At 47.4% G+C, this 20,041-nt stretch overlaps 1 protein-coding gene and 1 long non-coding RNA gene across 6 annotated transcripts in view; one reads left to right on the top strand and one right to left on the bottom strand.

Annotated features, from left to right (window-relative positions):
- LOC147009489 (uncharacterized) overlaps nt 1-19,862 on the bottom strand; it is an 83,530-nt gene extending 63,668 nt beyond the window's left edge. Inside the window, exons 1-2 of one of the 5 annotated variants that reach the window (XR_015052831.1) lie at nt 18,930-19,859; nt 11,914-12,035 (exon numbers count right to left, since the gene is read on the bottom strand). Coding sequence is in view for 3 of the 5 variants with exons in the window: in XM_085861854.1 (XP_085717980.1) it covers nt 11,914-11,964 (51 nt within the window). In the remaining 2 variants the exon portion in view is untranslated. Of the gene's footprint in view, nt 1-11,913; nt 12,036-18,929 lie in introns of all 5 variants that reach the window. The other 4 variants (XM_085861854.1, XM_085861856.1, XM_085861855.1 and 1 more) reach the window with 4 other exon arrangements.
- LOC147009490 (uncharacterized) lies at nt 8,882-9,441 on the top strand. The gene is made up of 2 exons (XR_015052892.1): nt 8,882-9,276; nt 9,402-9,441. It is a non-coding gene; the product is annotated as an uncharacterized LOC147009490 (long non-coding RNA).
- Nucleotides 19,863-20,041: the final 179 nt, after the last annotated feature.

Here is a 20,041-nt window from a genome sequence, read left to right as displayed (position 1 = left end):
GGTCGGCCCTTTAGCCTCCTCCACTCACGAGACTGCCTCGCTGAGAGAATCTGGTGAGCAGGATCAGCGTCAGGAAAACGAGCCACATGTCCATACAGCCGCAACTGATGCTCACGGACTATGCAGGTAACAAATGTCATCCGAGTCTCTCTCAGCAACCGCTCGTTGGACAAAAAATCCGACCAGCGATAGCCAAGGATTCTCCGAAGAGACCTGCTACCAAAGCAATTAAATCTCCGTCTCAGATCCTTGGTCAGAGTCCAAGTCTCGCATCCAGAGAGCAAGACTGGAAGTACCAAGGACCTGAAGACTCGGACGTTCGTCCTCCCGCACAGGTACCGGCAGCGCCACACCCCATGATCCAGTGAATCCATGACTCCCCAGGCCCGACCGAGACGTCAATTGACCTCTGACTCACAGCCAACAGAGACATGAATATCACTGCCAAGGTAAGTGAATCTCTCCACGACCTCAACATCCTCACCACAAACAGACACAGACAGGAAAGCAGCATCCAAGATGTCATTGAAAGCCTGGATCCTAGTTTTGACCCAAGAAACCCGTAATCCCAGCATCTCCGACTCCTCATTTAACACTTTGAGGGCCCCCAAAAGGATATCTGAAGTCTCCGCAAAGATGACCGCATCATCTGCGAAATCAAGGTCCGAGATCATGACATTCCCAAACGATGCACCGCAGCTTGATCTCTCCAACATCCTCCCGAGTATCCAGTTCAAACAGGTGCTGAAAAGTGTGGGGGCCAGTACACCCCTGAAGAACTCCAGTAACAACTGGAAATAAGTCAGAGATGGTACCACCACATTTCACAGCACTCTCAGTACCAGAGTAGAGTGCAGACATCAGATCGATCAGTTTTGGTGACACCCCACGAAGACCAAGAATCCTCCAGAGGGAATCCCGATTCACTGAATCGAACGCTTTACAGAAATCAACAAAGGCTGCAAGAAACCCCTGCCGAAACTCTCGTCTGCATTTGGTGAGGACCTGAAGAGCAAGGATACGGTCAATCGTTGACCTCTTTGGTGTAAAGCCTGACTGCTCTGGATGCTGGTGCTCAAGCAGATGGTGGCGAACCCTATCAAGAATTATCCGAGCAAAGACCTTGCCAGGCACCAAGAGCAGCGTCACCCCTTGGTAGTTGTTGCAGTCTTGGCGATCACCCTTCCCTTTCCAGAGAGGGACAACAAGGCCCCTCTTCCAATCAGTTGGGATGATGCCTGTGTTCCAGGCAGAGCACAAAACTGCATGCAACGACACGAGTGCAGCATTTCCACCAGCCTTGAGAAGTTCAGCATGGATGCCACAGATCCCTGGAGCTTTACCCCGTTTCAACCGGTTAAGCGCAGCCCGTGTTTCCACAAGCGAAGGTGGACCACAGTTGATTGGAGGGTCAGCAACAGGGATTGAAACACCCTTGACGTCCAACTCGACAGCTGGTGGATCAGCCTGGTACAACCGCTCAAAGTAACCGGCCCAGTAGGCCTTCACTTCAGACTCCTCTGTCAAGAGCCTACCACTCTCTGCTCTCACTGCAGTGCTCCGAGGGATGGGCTTGGATGAACGCAATGCGCAAATTCCCCTGTAAGCGGGACGAGAATCACCTGTCCACAGGTGATGCTCTACCCCCTCACAGATTCCTCGCACATAGGCCTCCTTGTCCACCCTTAGTGCACGTACAGTTTTACGCCTCAGCTCCCTTAACAGCTCAGCTCTGCCATTCAGCCTGGCCCTGCGACTCTGGTCAATGGTATCCAGTGTCCCTTGAGAGACAAAATTCTTCTTTGCCCTGCGGTGAGTTCCAAGACATCAACCGGCAACATCAAGGACGGTGGTCTCGAAGGCACTCCACAACTCTTCAGGACCCCCCAAAACACCCAGACTCCACCAAATGTCCTGTTCGCAAACTCCTCAGCTACCCTGTCATCCTTGAGCTTGCCAACATCCAGCCAAGTCTGGGATGGTACCATTCTCCCAGATTTAAGGTGCAGCTTTAGAGTTGCTGCAACAAGCCGGTGGTCAGTATTGAATAACTGAGCTCTCCGGTCGACCCTGCAGTTCTGGATCATCCTCCAGCGACCATCAACGAGGACATGGTCAATCTCCTTTGCCACACCGTCAGCATTGGAATACCAAGTCCAGCGATGAGATTGTGGGCACTGAATCCATGAACCAGCCACCTAAGTCCATGACCTCTTGCAAAGTCAAGGAACTTCGTGCTATTCTGGTTCATAGTTCCTGACCCATGGGGACGAACACATGTCTCATAACCATCCCTATCAGTTCCAGTCGATGCATTGAAATCCCCCAAGACTAGAAGTGTATCTCATCTGGGGCACTGATCAACCACAGACTCGAGCGTGGCATAGAATGCATCTTTCACGGTGAGATCGCTCGCCTCAGTCGGAGCATAGACAGAGACCAGGGAAATGACACTTAACGAGTGACGAATCCTTCATCTCATAATACGCTCATTGACCGGTGTTACCTCAATTATCATTGTGGTCAGCTTATTGGACACAGCCACAGCAACTCCTTGAGTATGGTAACCAGAGTGACCAGACCAATAGTAGGTGTAACCACCCACCATTATCTCACCGCAATCCGGTCTCCGAACCTCAGAGAGTGCTGCAATACCGATGTCCAAACGCTTGAGCTCAGATGATAAATGTCATTTTAGCATAATTAAGATTGTAGAAGTTTAGTATCGGTTTCACTCTGCCCTGCATCTTCTCTTTTATATGTAACTGTACTTTCTTTAACCACACTTCAAGAATCCTTGCTTTCCCTGGTGTACGTATTACTTGTAATAAAACCTTTTATTATTGTTCACATGCCTTTCCTCACCCTCGCTATCTATCTATAATTCCAGCAATGTGTGTGTGTGTGTGTGTGTGTGTGTGTGTGTGTGTGTGTGTGTGTGTGTGTGTGTGTGTGTGTGTGTGTGTGTGTGTGTGTGTGTGTGTCTGCATGCGACTGCAGTTTCTCGACGACCACCGGTCCGATCTGATTGAAACTTTCCAGGAATATTGCCGGGGCCGCGCGGATGTGCCTTTTCAAGGTTTGATATCAATCGGACGAGCGGTTCCCAAGTTACGGCCATTTATCTGTCGACCAATGACAGGACATGGTGCTATGACATCATGAATGACGTCACAATTAATGGTTTTTTTTGCACGATTGACGTCACAATTCTTCTTCTTCATTTGGTATGACGTCACAATTCTTCTTCTTCTTCATTTGGTATGACGTCAAAATCGACGCTGGGGACCTGAGTATGTGCCTTTTCAAGGTTTGATATTAATCGGACAAGCGGTGCCCAAGTTATGGCCATTTATTTACCAAACCAATGACAGGACACGGTGCTGTGACATCATGAATGACGTCACAATTAATGTTTATTTATATATTTATTTATTTTTTGTTTTTTTGTGAATACATTTACAGAGAGAGGGGCGAGAGAGGAGGGGGGAGAGAGAGAAGGGAGAGAGGAGGGGGGAAGAGGAGGGGGGAAAGAGGAGGGGGGAAAGAGGAGGGGGGGAAAGAGGAGGGGGGAAAGAGGAGGGGGGAAAGAGGAGGGGGGAAAGAGGAGGGGGGAAAGAGGAGGGGGAAAGAGGAGGGGGGAAAGAGGAGGGGGGAAAGAGGAGGGGGGAAAGAGGAGGGGGGAAAGAGGAGGGGGGAAGAGGAGGGGGAAGAGGAGGGGGAAGAGGAGGGGGGAAGAGGAGGGGGAAAGAGGAGGGGGGAAAGAGGAGGGGGGAAAGAGGAGGGGAAAGAGGAGGGGGAAAGAGGAGGGGGAAGAGGAGGGGGGAAAGAGGAGGGGGGAAGAGGAGGGGGAAAGAGGAGGGGGGAAAGAGGAGGGGGGAAAGAGGAGGGGGGGAAAGAGGAGGGGGGAAAGAGGAGGGGGGAAAGAGGAGGGGGGAAAGAGGAGGGGGAAAGAGGAGGGGGGAAAGAGGAGGGGGAAAGAGGAGGGGGGGGAAAGAGGAGGGGGGAAGAGGAGGGGGGAGAGAGGAGGGGGAGAGAGGAGGGGGGAGAGAGGAGGGGGGGAAGAGGAGGGGGGAAGAGGAGGGGGGGAAGAGAGGGGGGGAAGAGAGGGTGGGAAGAGAGGGTGGGAAGAGAGGGTGGGAAGAGAGGGTGGGAAGAGAGGGTGGGAAGAGAGGGTGGGAAGAGAGGGTGGGAAGAGAGGGTGGGAAGAGAGGGTGGGAAGAGAGGGTGGGAAGAGAGGGTGGGAAGAGAGGGTGGGAAGAGAGGGTGGGAAGAGAGGGTGGGAAGAGAGGGTGGGAAGAGAGGGTGGGAAGAGAGGGTGGGAAGAGAGGGTGGGAAGAGAGGGTGGGAAGAGAGGGTGGGAAGAGAGGGTGGGAAGAGAGGGTGGGAAGAGAGGGTGGGAAGAGAGGGTGGGAAGAGAGGGTGGGAAGAGAGGGTGGGAAGAGAGGGTGGGAAGAGAGGGTGGGAAGAGAGGGTGGGAAGAGAGGGTGGGAAGAGAGGGTGGGAAGAGAGGGTGGGAAGAGAGGGGAGGGAGAGAAGGGAGGGAGAGAGGGGAGGGAGAGAGGGGAGGGAGAGAGGGGAGGGAGAGAGGGGAGGGAGAGAGGGAGGGAGAGAGGGGAGGGAGAGAGGGAGGTGAGAGAAAGGGGCGTCAAAATTCAAGAGAGGAGGGGGCGAGAGAGGGGGGTGAGAGTGGGGGTGAGAGAGGGGCGAGAGAGGAGGGGGGAGAGAGGAGGGGCGAAAGAGAGAGAGAGAGGGGCGTCACAATTCTTCTTCGTTTGATATGACGTCACAATTGACGCTGGGGACCTGAGTATGTTTCCCAGGTGTTTCCCAAGTTATGGCCATTTATGATATGGTTGGTCCGATCAAATTGAAAAAATGCCCCAATCCAGTCGTCGTTTATGAGAGCGAAGGAAGGAAGCTGCACATACTGGCACGCCTCACCCACGAGAGAGGGTACTGGCACGAGAGAGGGGAGAGAGGAGGGGCGAGAGAGGAGAGTGGGGGGGGGCGGGTGAGAGGGGGAGGGGTGAAAAAAATGCCCCAATCCAGTCGTCGTTTACGCACCTACGGGCATGCACATTACAGGCCCGCACTAGTAGAAATAAATTGCTTATGTTATAAAGGTACCCAGGTCGTTTTTTTTTTATTTTTTCCCTCTATCGGTCCAGCATGGTCCGCACGTGGTTAGCCGTGAAGTTCCGTCCCACTAATTGGCTCTAATTCGCAGGTGCGAACTTGGCAGCTCCACTCAGTTGCACCTCGTACGGAAAGTTAATGCAAGTACGCATTGAGGGCACGACACCCCCCTTGGTATGGCCGTCCACAGGTAAGGTGCCACACGGGGTAATGTAACCCTGCAGTATTAGCAGTACCAACTGGCGTTCGTGGTTGCCAAGCAACCCGTCGACGTGCAGTGTTATCTGTGCTTGGCGGTCTATAGACCGGGCGTTCAGGAGGGACGTGGCAAGCCGCGAACCCCGGAGCCGCAACAAAACATATATATATATATACCAGTGTACTGTGTACTGGGCCAGTGTACCAGTGTACCAGTAGAGTACCAGTGTACTGGGCCGGTGTATACCCCGGTTAAAATAGGTGTACCCTATCCCTGTGTCGTAAAAGGCGACCAGGGTTGCGTCAGGAAGGGCATCCGGCGTAAAACATGTGCCAAATCACGATGCGGATCATACGGATGATCCGCTGTGGCGACCCCGAACGGGACCAGCCGAAAGAAGAAGAAGAGGATATATATATACATATACATATATATATACATATACATACATATACATATATATATATATATATATGCATATATATATATATATATATACATATACATATACATACATATATATATATATGCATATATATATATGCATATATATATGCATATATACAGTCATGCGCCACTTAAAGACGGGGTTCTGAGCGACGTCGTCGTTGTGCGAACATCATTTTTTTTTTCATTTTCGAACATTTTCAAAAATGTCCCGCCAGAGATGCCACATGCATGAATTGCGACAAGAAAGGGCATTATGCCAGGGTATGTAAATCTACTCTAAGGAGAAATAAACCCACTTCTGCGGCTCTCTACTCGCAAAATAAATTAACTGCAGCCTCCCCGGGGAATCTATCCAAGGCTATCATCAACGTACGAATTAACGGGCATATGGCTGAGGCACTGATTGATACCGGTAGCTCTGAAAGTTTCGTCAACAGCTCGCTAGTGAAGGGCAGGAAATGGGTAATCCACCCGACTGACAATACGGTATGCATGGCCGCCACCTCACTACAATCCCGCGTACGAGGGTACTGCAATGTTGAATTGGACGTAAAAGGGTACACGCATCGGGATGTAAGGGTACTGGTGCTTCGTGATTTGTGCGCAGACGTAATTCTGGGTCATAATGTCCTCAAGCAGCACACGAGCGTCGAAATACCCTTTGGAGGAAGCAAACCTCGTCTAATTTTAAATGCGTTGACCACCGCGGAGGTGACGTCCCCCCAGCTGTTCGCTAACTTGTCGCCGGTCTGCAAACCGATAGCGATTAAATCGCGGCGATATACCACTGCTGACATGAATTTCATCACTTCAGAAACCAAGCGATTACTGGAAGAAGGAATTATAGAACCGAGCGACTCGCCATGGCGCGCACAGGTGTTAGTAACCAGCAGTCAGAACCATAAGAAACGAATGGTTGTCGATTATTCCCAAACGGTCAATCGCTTTACCCAACTCGATGCCTACCCCCTGCCGCGCATAGATGAGATGGTCGAACGCGTGGCCAATTATAAGGTATTCAGTACCATCGACTTGCGAAGTGCCTATCATCAAATTCCCATCCGAGAGGAAGACAAACCTTACACTGCATTCCAGGCAGGGAGGCGCCTCTACCAATTCAGGAGAATACCTTTCGGTGTCACGAATGGGGTAGCTTGCTTCCAACGGGTTATGGACGACATCATCTCAGATGAAAACCTCAAAGACACTTTTGTTTACGTGGATAATGTCACAGTGTGCGGTAGGGATCAGAGGGAACATGATAGGAATCTAGACAGATTCTTGAGCATTGCTAGAAAATATAATCTGACTCTCAACTACGAGAAATGCGTATTCTCGGCAAGGTCAATTGACCTTCTCGGCTACACGATAGCCGACGGCACAATTAAGCCTGATCCTGAACGATTGCGCCCGCTCCGTGAGCTTCCACCACCTCAGGACTTGCAGACAATGCGCCGGGTGATCGGGATGTTCGCTTACTATGCGAGATGGATTTCGCAATACTCCGAGAAAATACATCCCCTAGTGCATTGCAAAAACTTTCCACCAGATGCCGCTGTTGTAAGAGCTTTCCACAACCTCAAGGATGATATCAGTAAGTCCGTGGTTTTATCGATCGACAGCTCGGTGCCCTTCGTGGTGGAAACCGACGCTTCAAATCATGCCATAGCTGCTACACTTAATCAGTCTGGGCGGCCGGTCGCGTTCTTCTCGAGAACTCTCTCTAGAAGCGAGCAGAGACACTCAGCGATAGAGAAGGAAGCGTACGCCATCGTCGAAGCGCTGCGGAAATGGAGACATTATTTACTGGGAAACCACTTCACGCTCGTTACGGACCAACGATCCGTGGCATTCATGTTTGATGGGAAAAATAAAGGGAAAATTAAGAATGAAAAAATTATGAGATGGCGGATAGACCTAGCTTGCTACAGTTACGACATTGTTTACCGGCCCGGGAAGGAAAACCCTGCTGCAGATACCTTCTCTCGGGTCTACAGTTCGGCAATAATCAGTCAGGCTTTGCAAGACCTCCATGTGTCTCTGTGCCACCCGGGGGTAACCAGGATGGCACATTTCGTGCGCAGACAAAATCTTCCCTATTCTGTTGAAGATATTAAACAAATGAATGCTTCATGCCCTGTTTGTGCTGAACTAAAACCCAGATTCTTTGGCGCGGCATCTGGCAGACTGATCAAGGCCACTTCCCCCTTCGAGAGACTAAACATCGACTTCAAAGGGCCCCTGCCGACCGAGACAGACAACAGATACATATTCACCGTTGTTGATGAATATTCAAGGTTCCCTTTCGCATTTCCGTGCTCGGATATGACCTCGGGCACTGTCGTGAGATGTCTCTCTGACCTCTTCGCTATGTTTGGGAAACCTTCGTACATACATTCAGACAGAGGGCCGTGTTTCATGTCGGCCGGGCTAAAACAATTCCTACTAGAGCTCGGCATAGCAACTAGTCGAACGACGGGTTACAACCCACAGGGAAACGGGCAGGTGGAAAGGTATAATGGAGTTATTTGGAAAGCCGTAACTCTGGCGCTGAAATCGAGAGGACTGGGCCCCGAGCGGTGGGAGGTTACTCTTCCCGACGCTCTGAATTCCATACGCTCTTTGCTCTGCACGTCCACCAATGCAACTCCTCACGAACGAATGTTTACTCACCAGCGACGTTATGTTGACGGTCAAACGGTGCCCAACTGGCTGACCCATCCCGGTACAGTGTTCATGAAACGCCCGGTCCGACAAAGCAAGTATGAACCCCTGGTGGAGGGGTCGAACTCATTGTCACTATGCCAGAGTATGCTGATGTCAGGCACCCGGATGGCAGGGAGACCACTGTATCGGTTCGCCATCTGGCTCCCTCAGGTACTCCTCCCGCCGGTACACCACCTTCTGGCACTCCTCCTTCTGACATTTCCCCCAGGAACTCCGCCGGGCGACGGGGCTGCCGCGTTCCACCCGAGAGCGATCGAGGAGTCATCCCCGGCACAAGTCGAGGCTCACCAAGAGGATCGGGAGTCTCCCTCAAGTGAAACTGCCGTTTACTCCCGGAGAGGTCGACGAATAAGGACCACTCGACGACTCAATCTGTAAAGGGGATTATCGGCATTCTCGCTGCTCATGCTCCCATATGCTCATTATATCATATATCGATGCTCATTTCCATGCTCCTACAACTCAAAATAATCACTGCTTGGCATGTATGCTTCTGTAGACCTATTAGTCCGCGTTGCTTGAAATGTATACTCCTATAGTGCTAAAGCAATCATGGTGTGTAAGATGGGCCCCTAGTTACATTTTAAAGGTGCGGAGAATGTGGTGAATTGAGGTGAATTGAGGGACATGACGCGGGATCACATGTTGTGCGTCTCGCGTATAAGGGGAGGTCTCCGCGGCACGAGTGGTTGTCCCCGGGGCATTGCCATTTACATCGGCTGTTCACTTGATGCTCGTTAACTGAAGGTGCTCATTGACTGGTGAGAATGGAGATTATATCGAACTCCGTGCTTACGCGGATTTAGTCTGCAATGATTAATCGCACATGTATACGTTACTGCTTATGTACTCCTAGCTGAACCTGTATTCCCCGGTGTGCCCACAGAAGCGGCTCCAATCAAATGGAATAAAGCCTAAACTCTGAAGGTTCTTCTCTCGCTCTCATTTCAGTCGTTGTGCGAACATCATTTTTTTTTTCATTTTCGAACATCGTACTTACACAAACCTAGACACCTAGGCTATATGGTATAGCCTATTACTCCTCGGATACAAACCTGTACAGCATGTTACTGTACTGAAAACTGTCGGCAATTGTAACACACATCCAAGAGAGACGGAAGACACGTTAGATTTACCTTTGTGCTGTTCATGACGGCCATCGGTGTTATTAGCAGCAGCTTACAATCTCCTCTCGCATCGATTATAGAAAGGTGAATAAATAGCGTTTGGATTTTATAAATACGTAATCATTGCATCGATGTTATAATTTACAAATGAAGAAACGAGCTCCTGACAATTGTGATATAGTTATTTTCAGAACAGTGCGATTGTTTTAACAACATGAAAAGCTTCACTATAAATAAATGTGTTTTAATGTCGACTAGGAACAACGATTTATTCGCGGAATTCTTCAATTCAAAGGTAATTTACTTGCTGGAAGGTAAACGTGGAAACACTGGTTCAGTTTGAAAGCCGATTTCCTTGATTCCCGATTTAGCACGATCCTGCTTTTTTCGCAATGACATTTAATGGGCTTCAACGATCGCATTATAACAGGGCCACACTGTTGTTTATTATCATTATGAAGTATTATGTACTGTACAGTGTACATAATTGTATGTGCTATTTATATACGAGGCTACACACACACACACTCGGCGATAGGAAATTTTCAGTTACATTTTTTTTTTCATAGCTGGCAGATCCGTCGTATATGCGATCCGTCGTTGCCCGGATCGTCGTTAAGCGGCGCATGACTGTGTATATACATATATATATATATATATATATATATATATATATATATATATATATATATATATATATATATATATATATATATATATATATTGTTGCTGCCACGGGTACCGAGACACCATTTTGTCACTCAGGGGGATTAATCCCCAGTTGTCCTCGGAAGAGCCGGACCTGGGGCCACCACTCGCAATTAGCGTTATGGTATGGTGGGTTGTTCTAAAACCACGAACGCCACCCAGTTAACCATGAGGTCCAGTGTCTACCCTCTAATTATGCCGTTTAACTAGAGGTCATGTGGTTACCTGAGCGGGGAGCGTGCCCGCGGCAAAGCACCAATGTTATGTCGATTAGATTTCAATTAGGGCGGCCGAGCGTTTTAACCGCTGGTGCGTGCCGACTATTTTTGGTCAAATCTATGGTAATTACCTCCCAGTCTATTGAGTCTGGGACAATGTCAGACCAATGGAAAGAAAGGACAAACACGGACAGGTTGGAAGTCGTCAAATGATTTAGTAATAAAATTAAAAATATCCCCGAGCGGGAGTGCCGGTCATCTCTGCCAGAGGACGAAAGTAACTGTGCCAGACTGGAATAGGGGTAGTTCATAAAGTATGTACGCTCTACTTCCGGGTTTCAAAACCACCCACCCCCTCTCTATGCAGGCTCGTGACCACCCACCCACCCCCCTCTGTATGCAGGCGAGTGACCACCCACCCACCCCCCTCACACATCGCTAATCGCTTGCAAAGCCAGCAGTTCCTTATGAACCGATGTTTGTAAGTCATGACGATGCAGTCCCTAGCGGTGTAATTTACCGTTTTCTTTTAATATCACAGCACATCATTTATGAAAATAAAAGTACAAATTGACATTCAAGACAATGTTAATGTCATAAATGAAAGTAAGTGTGCATATAAACTTGTGTTCCATTGTTTTAGTTAAATCTGACAAAAGCTTCAAATGTAATATTTGTCTCGGAGAGTTCCGGTTCTTAATTTAACTTTTATTTTTGTATGTACTTTATGAACGGCCCATACGGGGAATCAGAGCGAAGTTTGAAGGGCTATAAAATCGGAACGAGAGCAAATTTCAAAAAAATGGCTCGTGTTATTCTAGAATCTAGATAATAGTCCATAGTATCTGAATCACTAATAACATTTGATCTGTCTTGATAAATGAGGGAGGAGATACGATTTGAAATCGACGATTTTCGCAACTTTGACAGGCTCGTGACGTTGACCTCGACCTTGGACGACCTTGAAAGTTATATCGTTGTGCATGTCTCATCGACCTCTATCCATTCCACTATTGGTTATTTGTCTCCACTTGGTTTGATTGTGGACGGACGGACGTACGGACGGGCGGACAGACTTCGAGACTGTTATTATTAGGTCATCTCTACTGAGATGATAGAGATGACCTTATAAATAAATAGAACTATTTATTTTCTGAGGTAAATAAATGAATAAATTCCAAAGCAATCAAAATGAATAATTACTCAGGCAAAATCAATCAAAACGACAGGAAGGAGACAGAGAGCAGATGCTCATCTGGAGTTGACTTACTTTCAGCTAAACACAGACAAGGGTACCCAGCAGATCATTGGTGGGGGGGGGGAGAAGAAGAGTCGTCTCGCTCACCAGAGAGTAGTCGTCCGTGAAGTGAAAATGTCCTGAAATGTGTGCGTGCATGTCTTGTCCATCACCAGCACCCAGCCTTGCCGTGCACCCACTCGCGAGCAGCCTTGGACGCCAGTCGACGTCTGGGGGGGGCACCGAAATAGTGTGTCGCGGGTTTAGACCCTGGTGCTGCGACACGGGCAGCTCCTCACACTTCACTGGTGATGTCTAGTGACCCACACGGTCCGTCGGTGACCGACCCGTGCCTCACTTATTGTCGGCGCTGCTCACACCCACACGTGCACCACACGCTCGCTTGCTCACTTGCGGACTCGCACACTTCCTCTCTGGCTCACTTCTTCCCTCTCACGCTTCAACTCTCGCTTTCTTTCTCTCTCTTGCACGCTTCCACACTCGCTTCTTCCCTCTTTTCCTCGTGCTTACACGCACGGGCTTGCATGCTTCCTCTCTGGTTCGCTTCTTCCCTCTCGCGCTTTAACTCTCGCTTTCTTTCTCTCTCTAGCGCGCTTACACCCGCTTCTTACTCGCTTCTCGCGCGCTTCCTCTCTCGCTTACTTCTCGGCTCCCTTGCCCGTTTCTCTTCTCTCTCAGAACAGACTTCCAATTCTCTTTATATTGTTACGAATCTGGCAGCCATGAGCACACAACAGACAGGTCCCCGTAGCTCAGCTATGTCGTTAAGTATATGTGTATAGTTAGAATCCATCCCCTGTGTCTAATGGGAATTAATTGTACGTGCGCTGTGGATTATTTTATAGATAGGATTTTTACATCACTTACAACAACAACAATAACACTCTGCTCTCGGCATTCTCTGCACGCTTGCTGGTATGCCGGCATGTGCGGAATTCCTTTGGAATGGAATTCCATTCCAAATATGATCATGAAGCCTTCGCTTTGGCTCTGCGCCAAATAAGGGTATGCGTCATTTTCCACCCAATGGGCGACGAGCAGACCAGAGCCGGGGCGGTCCTTGGCAAGAAGGCGGAGCCGCGACATGCCGTCCACCCAATGGGAGCAGGCCACGGACAAGCGGACCGCACCCCGAGGGACAGAAGAAGGAATGAATGATTGTGTCCCGTCGGCTCGAAGCGCTTCTGTCTAGTCTGCGCTGACTGCATCACGTGCTTGTCTGGTCTGCGCTGACTGCATTGCACGCTTCTGTATGGTCTGCGCTGATTGCATCACGCGCTTCTGTCTGGTCTGCGCTGACTGCATCACGCGCTTCTGTCTGGTCTGTGCTGACTGCATCGCGTGCATCCGAGGTGTCTCGTCTGGCGAATTACTACAAGAGGACGACCATCTCATCACGGGAGATCACCTCGTCTCGCCTCCTCTGGATTTGGCTGCCCTGCTCCGTCCTTTGGCGACTGGTGCTCTGGGAATGTGCGGACATCAAGCCGCGCGAACACGGCCAGGTAGCCAGCACGTTATCTTCCCTCCGAGCTGGAGGAGCAATAAAGACCTCGAGGTCCATCATTTCTTCTGGGTATTTGTGTGTGCGTGTGTGTGTCCGTGGGCCCCGTCTATAAGTAGAATTGTTAAGTGCTTTTTGTTGTACATTATTTGCCTTGCTTATTCAGATAACTCTGCCCTTACGTTTTCCCCTCGTTCCCCAATTATTGTTGAATGTACAAGCTCGTCCTTGTTCTTTCTGCCATTGGTTTTCCACAGTGCGTATTGGGGATTAGGAAGGTCATTGTTGCCATAATCGTGCAATCGGCCCGACAGGAATCTGGAACTCTCCGCTCGGGGTATGACTCGGATCCGGCTCGGTAACGGCCCGGATCGCGCAGATCCTGCCGAGGGTGAATTTCCCCGGTAGTTTGGACTACGTGGGTATTTAGGTATATTGAAAGTGGCAATTGACTCTATCCCACGTGGTCGACCTATTGGTGATCTTCGGTCTGAGAAGGGACCCGTGACCTTTCTGATTTATCTGAAAGGTATGACCTAAATTCCGGGTGTTCGGTGGAGCCGACTCTACTGCTCCCCCTGGCGGTAGTGCTCGCCGCCGAGACCCGGCCCCACAACAATATATCTCTGCGGCCCGTCTCGGTGGGCGCAGAGTACCCCCAAGCTCACCCCACCCCACTTGCGCACCGTTACCATGACGACCCGTGCGCTCGAAAAAAAGGCAGGCGTCGGCGCTCGTGAAAAAATATGTGCATAAACGTTGCTGAGGAAAAATAATGCGGGTGCCGGCGCTCGCAAATGAAATGTGTGTAAACACGTCTGTCGTAAAGAAAAAAAAAGCTTCCCATAAGAGAGGGGATCTATTCTTCACCCTTCTCAACGCATCATATGGGTCATAGACAGGTCTGTCTGTTTGTCTATTTGGAGAACAAAGGAGAGGAGGAAACAAAGGAAATGGATGCAGAAAAACCTGGGCCCAGTGGCACAAGTTTGACAAGTGGATGCACTGTTGGAACCAAATTAGACCAGGAGTGTCACAAGACCTATTATACAAGGAAGGTTGGGCTAAAACAAGTTGTTGCTTTGGAGAAGAAGTCACAAGAATTGATTTCATGGAGATCAGGAATTACTTTCAGTTCAGAAGACAGTATTTGCCTACATCATGAGACTGTATACCTTTCCCGGTATGAGTGTCGACAGACCTCCTGTTGTGATCCTTTCCAGTTTCACACGAAAAATGTGCACAGTAAGTCAAATAAAATCTTGTTTCGTAAGATCCTTCCTTATGAGTAAATTTATTGCTAAGTACTGGGATCTTTTTTAGGATTTGGAGAAATTTGCTTAATTTCAAAATTTATTTTTGATCTTGATTTTGTTTCCACATTGAATAAATGGACAAATAAAGTCTTAAATTGTTTCTACAATGTGCATCCTTATCACTAATGTCTAATAAGAAGCATAATTTAGCCTCATGCACACACCTGCAAGTTCACCTTGTTTTGTACCAAGTGGGCCAAATTGCCATATTTGGCTTCCTAAAACTAGGAGTATGTGCTTTTGAGAGACATTCTGATGCCACACTCTGTAATTTTGTATACCAGTTTATAAAATTCTGCAGTAACTCTTTCCTGGATAGTTCCATTTAAGATTTAAAAACTTCTGAATATGAAAAAAGTGAATAATTGTAAAAAACGTGCATGTAAATAAAAATTTATTTGACTATGAAGCCATGGGCGTTAGATAAAAATATTCGGTCAGTAGACACATCTTATATGAGGCAATCTTTGGAAAAAAAAATGAAGATCCTAAACCCCGAGCCACATGGTCAAACCAGGGGACAAAATTGGTCCATTTCAGAGCCCTCGGAGGCAAGGGCTTATGGTAAAACTTTTATAATTCATCACCTAACTGTAATATCCCAACAAAAATCTATCTATGGATAGATAATGACCCTATAATCACTGTGTTATGAGGAAAAACCTTATTATATAGTTTCACCTTATTTTAGCTCGTTTTGGCCAAAAAGCCATTTTTAGCTTCCTATAGAGTGAGAAATATGCATCCCAGAAGCTATCTGATGCCATAATTGAAAAATTTGGATGCCAACTAGTAAATATTTGCAATATTAGCTTTCTAGAGGAGTCCATTATAAAATTATAAGCCACTGAAGTTGGAAAAAAATGCGTTTTTCACATTTGGCATTTTTAGGGCCAAATTTCAAAGGTCTCGAGAGATAGATATTTTTTAAACTATGAGGAATTGAAAGCTGTTTTGCATGGTGGGTAGAGCCATATAGATCTACATGTAAGAATTTTTCCAGCAAAATCTGAGGTGAACTGGGGACCCCAGGGGTGCAAATTAACATTTTTATCCACCGGCCAGCAGGGCCGGTGACTAGAAAAAGTTACCGGCCCAGCAGAATTTCTACCGGCCCGATAAAATAAAGACAAAAGTCACAAATTTGATATCAAAACACTTTTAATATATAATTCTCAAATGAGTGAGTTTGATGAGTGAGGTTGGTTGGATGAGTGATTTTGATGAGTGAGTTTGATGGATAAGGTTGGTTGGATGAGTGAATTTGATGAGTGAGGTTGGTTGGATGAATGAGTTTAATGGAGGAGGTTTGCAGAATGAGTGAGTTTGATGGATGAGGATGGTTGGATGAGTGAATTTGATGAGTGAGGTTGGTTGGATGAATGAGTTTAATGGAGGAGGTTTGCAGAATGAGTGAGTTTGATGGAGGAGGTTGGGTGGATGAGTGAGTTGGATGGATGGAGGAGTGAGTTGGATGGGGGGGGGGGGGGTGGGGGATGATGCAGGGAGGAGGAGGTTGTGGGTGATGGGGGGGGACCTTTTTGTGTGGGTGATGGGGGCAGGGGGGTTGTGAGTTGTGCTGGGGGGGGGGATTTTTGTGTGTGATGGGGTGGTTGTGGCTGATGGACGATGGGGGGGGGGGGGTTGTGCGTGATGGTGGATGGTGGGGGTACTACTCGTCCACCCAACATCACATATAAACTCACTCACCCATCAAACTCACTCATTCACCCAACCTCACCCATGAAACTCACTCATTCATCCAAATTCACTCATTTAACCAACCTGGGCATAGTGTTGGGCACCGATAACCAAAAAGTTAACTTTGATAACGATAATCCGATAACCCCAATTTTTAAGTCCGATAACGATAATTATAATACAAAGTTTTCGGAAGTTAACGATAATCCGATAACGATAACTACTTTTTAACAAGGATTCAAAAAACAGGTAAAAACCTTCAAAACCCATAGAAAGGGCTTACTTATGCTAAACCCAAGAATAAAATAAGCATTTTGCGTCTTTTTAGAGTCTACGAGTCGTCACACACAGCACGTTTAACCGGACGGAGTCCAACATGCACTGGGAGGTTAACGGGACGGGTCAAGGACACAATGTGAATCCAACAAACAAATTAATGTCCATTTCTTACCGAAAGAGCAATGGGAATAGGTCCGCGGAACGCTACGCACACAAACAGGAAGGCAACGTTAATTCAAAAATGAGGCATGACCTTAGAAACACACCAAGAACAGTTACAAACATGGCACGACGGTATCTCCACGCCTCAACACTCATGTCCGATTGTCCGTCGCTCTGCCAAAGTTTAGACCGTCCTTGTGTTTGAATTAACCGATCTGTACGTTTCCCAACCTTGACCGAACCCAGTACCTGCAGAGCCTAGCAGCCGCATGGCTGAGAAAGATGCCATTACAAGGCTTCTTCTTCTTCTTCTTCTTCCTCCGCCCTCTCTTCTTCCATTTTTCTTCACGCGGCGGCCTGATTCAGCATTATCTTGTAAAACAAGTAATCTATAATCATGTACATTTTTCTCCACATTGATAATTAGTTTGGCGAAATGCGAATCGGAAACGATAAACATGTTATCGGACAAAAAAATTAACGGACATTATTGGACTAAAAAAAAAAATCGAGTTATCGGAAGTTAACTGATCTGATAACGATAAATGGAAGTTAACTTCCGATAATAGTCCGATAAAAATTTAACTTTGATAATTATCTGTTATCGGATTATCACTTTTGTGCCCAACACTGCTGGGCATGAGAAAATGCGCCCGAACCGCGCCAAACCGTCAAATCTCGTGCAATCACGCGTGATTTGGAACGAGATGAAAACAGACAAAATGGCCGCCGCAGAATTACCGGTGATTTCTTCGGATTTTTTGCAGACAAAAACAGTACTAGTTGAGAAAACTAGTAGAGAAGCGAGTACAAATTGTACAAAATAACAGGAATCACCGGTGATTCGCCAGCCGGGCAGGTAAGGCAGTATTGTGTACCTGCCCAGCACAAAAGTTAGGCGCCATTGGTGACCGGGCGGCCGTTAATTTGCACCCCTGGGACCCTTAGGTGAGTTGGCACGGAATGACCCACATCTAAAATCCCATTCGACACGGGGATTGGTCAAATCTGAACATGCATTTAAGGAAATAACTCTCTGAGGACCTGGATGTGTGGATGCATTCATCAGACCAGATTATGAAATCAGTAAAAAAAAAAAAAAATATATATATATATATATATATATATATATATATATATATATATATATATATATATATATATACATACACTGGGCGTAGTGGCGTGCGCCTGTAATCCGGCAACTCGGAGGCTTGGGTTGGAGGATCGCTTGAGGACGGGTCTCTGGGCTGGGCCGCGCTATGAGAGGGTGTTGGGCAGCCCGGAATCATGACAAAACCCAATCCTTATCCCTGTGTCATAAGAGGCGACCAGGGTTGCGTCAGGAAGGGCATCCGGCGTAAAACCTGTGCCAAATCAGTATGCGGATCATAATAGATGATCCGCTGTGGTGACCCCTAACGGGAGCAGCCGAAAGATGAACATGTATATGTATGTATGTACACACACACATATATATATATATATATATATATATATATATATATATATATATATATATATATATGGCACAGGCACACTTTTAATTGTAATCGATGGGGGGCAGGTGATGATGGGGGTCATGGAGATGATGGGGGTCAATGAGATGCTGGGGATCGTGGAGATGATGGGGGTCGTGGAGATGATGGGGGTCACGGAGATGATGGGGATCACGGAGATGATGGGGATCACGGAGATGATGGGGGTCACGGAGATGATGGGGGTCACGGAGATGATGGGGGTCACGGAGATGATGGGTGAGGAATGAGAAGGACACTCAGAGCAAATTCACCTTTTCAAGAGAATCTCTCACAGACTTTTGTTTCCTTCAGTTTACATATTCCCCCTCCTACCTATACCCCATCTCATCTCCCTTGGTTTACCTCAGATTACCTGTTTTACATTTACTCCCCTTCAAACCCTGAGAAGAGATCGCGGTTCAGATTCTGCATCAAGGGGTTTAAATCGATGACGTCATCACAAAACACCGTCCTTCAGCGTCTCCCATTTCTCACACCATGAACCTTAGTTCCAAATAGTATATAATGAAAAATATATTTAACAAACATGTTATAATCTGTACCACGAGCTTTAATCCTCCTCACGGACAAATTTAAAACACAAACATGTACAACACTTACCCTCCTCACAACTCGTCTGCAAACTTTCTGTCGCTGGGCGAATCACTTCAACACGGAACCGTGATTGGTCAACGCAAGGATCTTCTTCTTCTCCACGTATTAAATATTACATCTCTCGAATCCCTCTCGATCGTTATTTCACCACGAGTGTTTACAACCAGAGCATTGTTCCCAGGTTAGAATCTTACTAAAAGGTTTTCTGCACAAAAATATCCAACGCTGAGAAAAAAAACGAGTAAAAAGAGGGTCTGACATGCCAAGCTAACATATACACCTCCGTTGGCATTTCGAGATTTCAACACCAATGGAAGGTTGTTGTTGTTGTTAATTGTTGTTTTACCGGTTGTTCGACGATGAGATGCCTTCCTCTGCGTTATCCCTACTGGACTGAAAATAATTATAATGCTCTTAACCAGTCTCTGGTATCGCTGCCGTGAGTTGGAGACAGTGTTGCCAACACCGCGCCAGAGATGCACAATTGGGCTCCTTCGGGCTTTCCGCCGCGCCACATTAAAAAGCTGCCGCACCTCGTCAAAAACTGGGTTATTTTGCTTTCTCTCAAGGCGCAGCACTCTTTTTCTATCTCAAGGTGCATTGCACTGCCCGATGGTGCTCCACCCGGTGAAAAGAACCGCTGAACCGGAGTGTATGTTCGAAACGGCGCGATGATTCCATGACAGGGGGTTTCTGGCCGTGTGGGTACAGAAAACAAAGCACGTGAATCGTGAATGGGTGATCATCGTGAGCGGTTGTGTTCCATCGACACAGAAGGCCAAGATAAAGAGGAAGAACAGGAACGTGTCTGACAAGGGACTGGAATGATCGACAGCTCGGGAAGGAGAACGAGCGAAACACACTTTACAGTCATGATCACGGCTCGACCTTCAGAACCGTTAAAAATAGTTTAAAAAAATCATTATCACGTCCTTCAGATATAATAGGAGTTAATAATTACTCTAATCATCGACGAAGTAATTTAATAGAAATCAAACACGATATTTAATTGTATTGAAGTTCAAGAATGAGAGAAAAAAAAACAGGTGCAGATAACCGATTAATGTTAGAGAGCATATCCCGACCTTAACGTGTGAGCACCCTGTTCTATTGTGGTA

Source organism: Eptatretus burgeri, chromosome 17 (assembly GCF_056783735.1).
Source record: "Eptatretus burgeri isolate ZD-2024b chromosome 17, Ebu_testis_v1, whole genome shotgun sequence".
Classification (NCBI taxonomy): domain Eukaryota; kingdom Metazoa; phylum Chordata; class Myxini; order Myxiniformes; family Myxinidae; genus Eptatretus; species Eptatretus burgeri.
The sequence above is the reverse complement of the archived record's forward strand: the minus strand, read 5'-3'. Positions and strand labels throughout refer to the sequence as shown.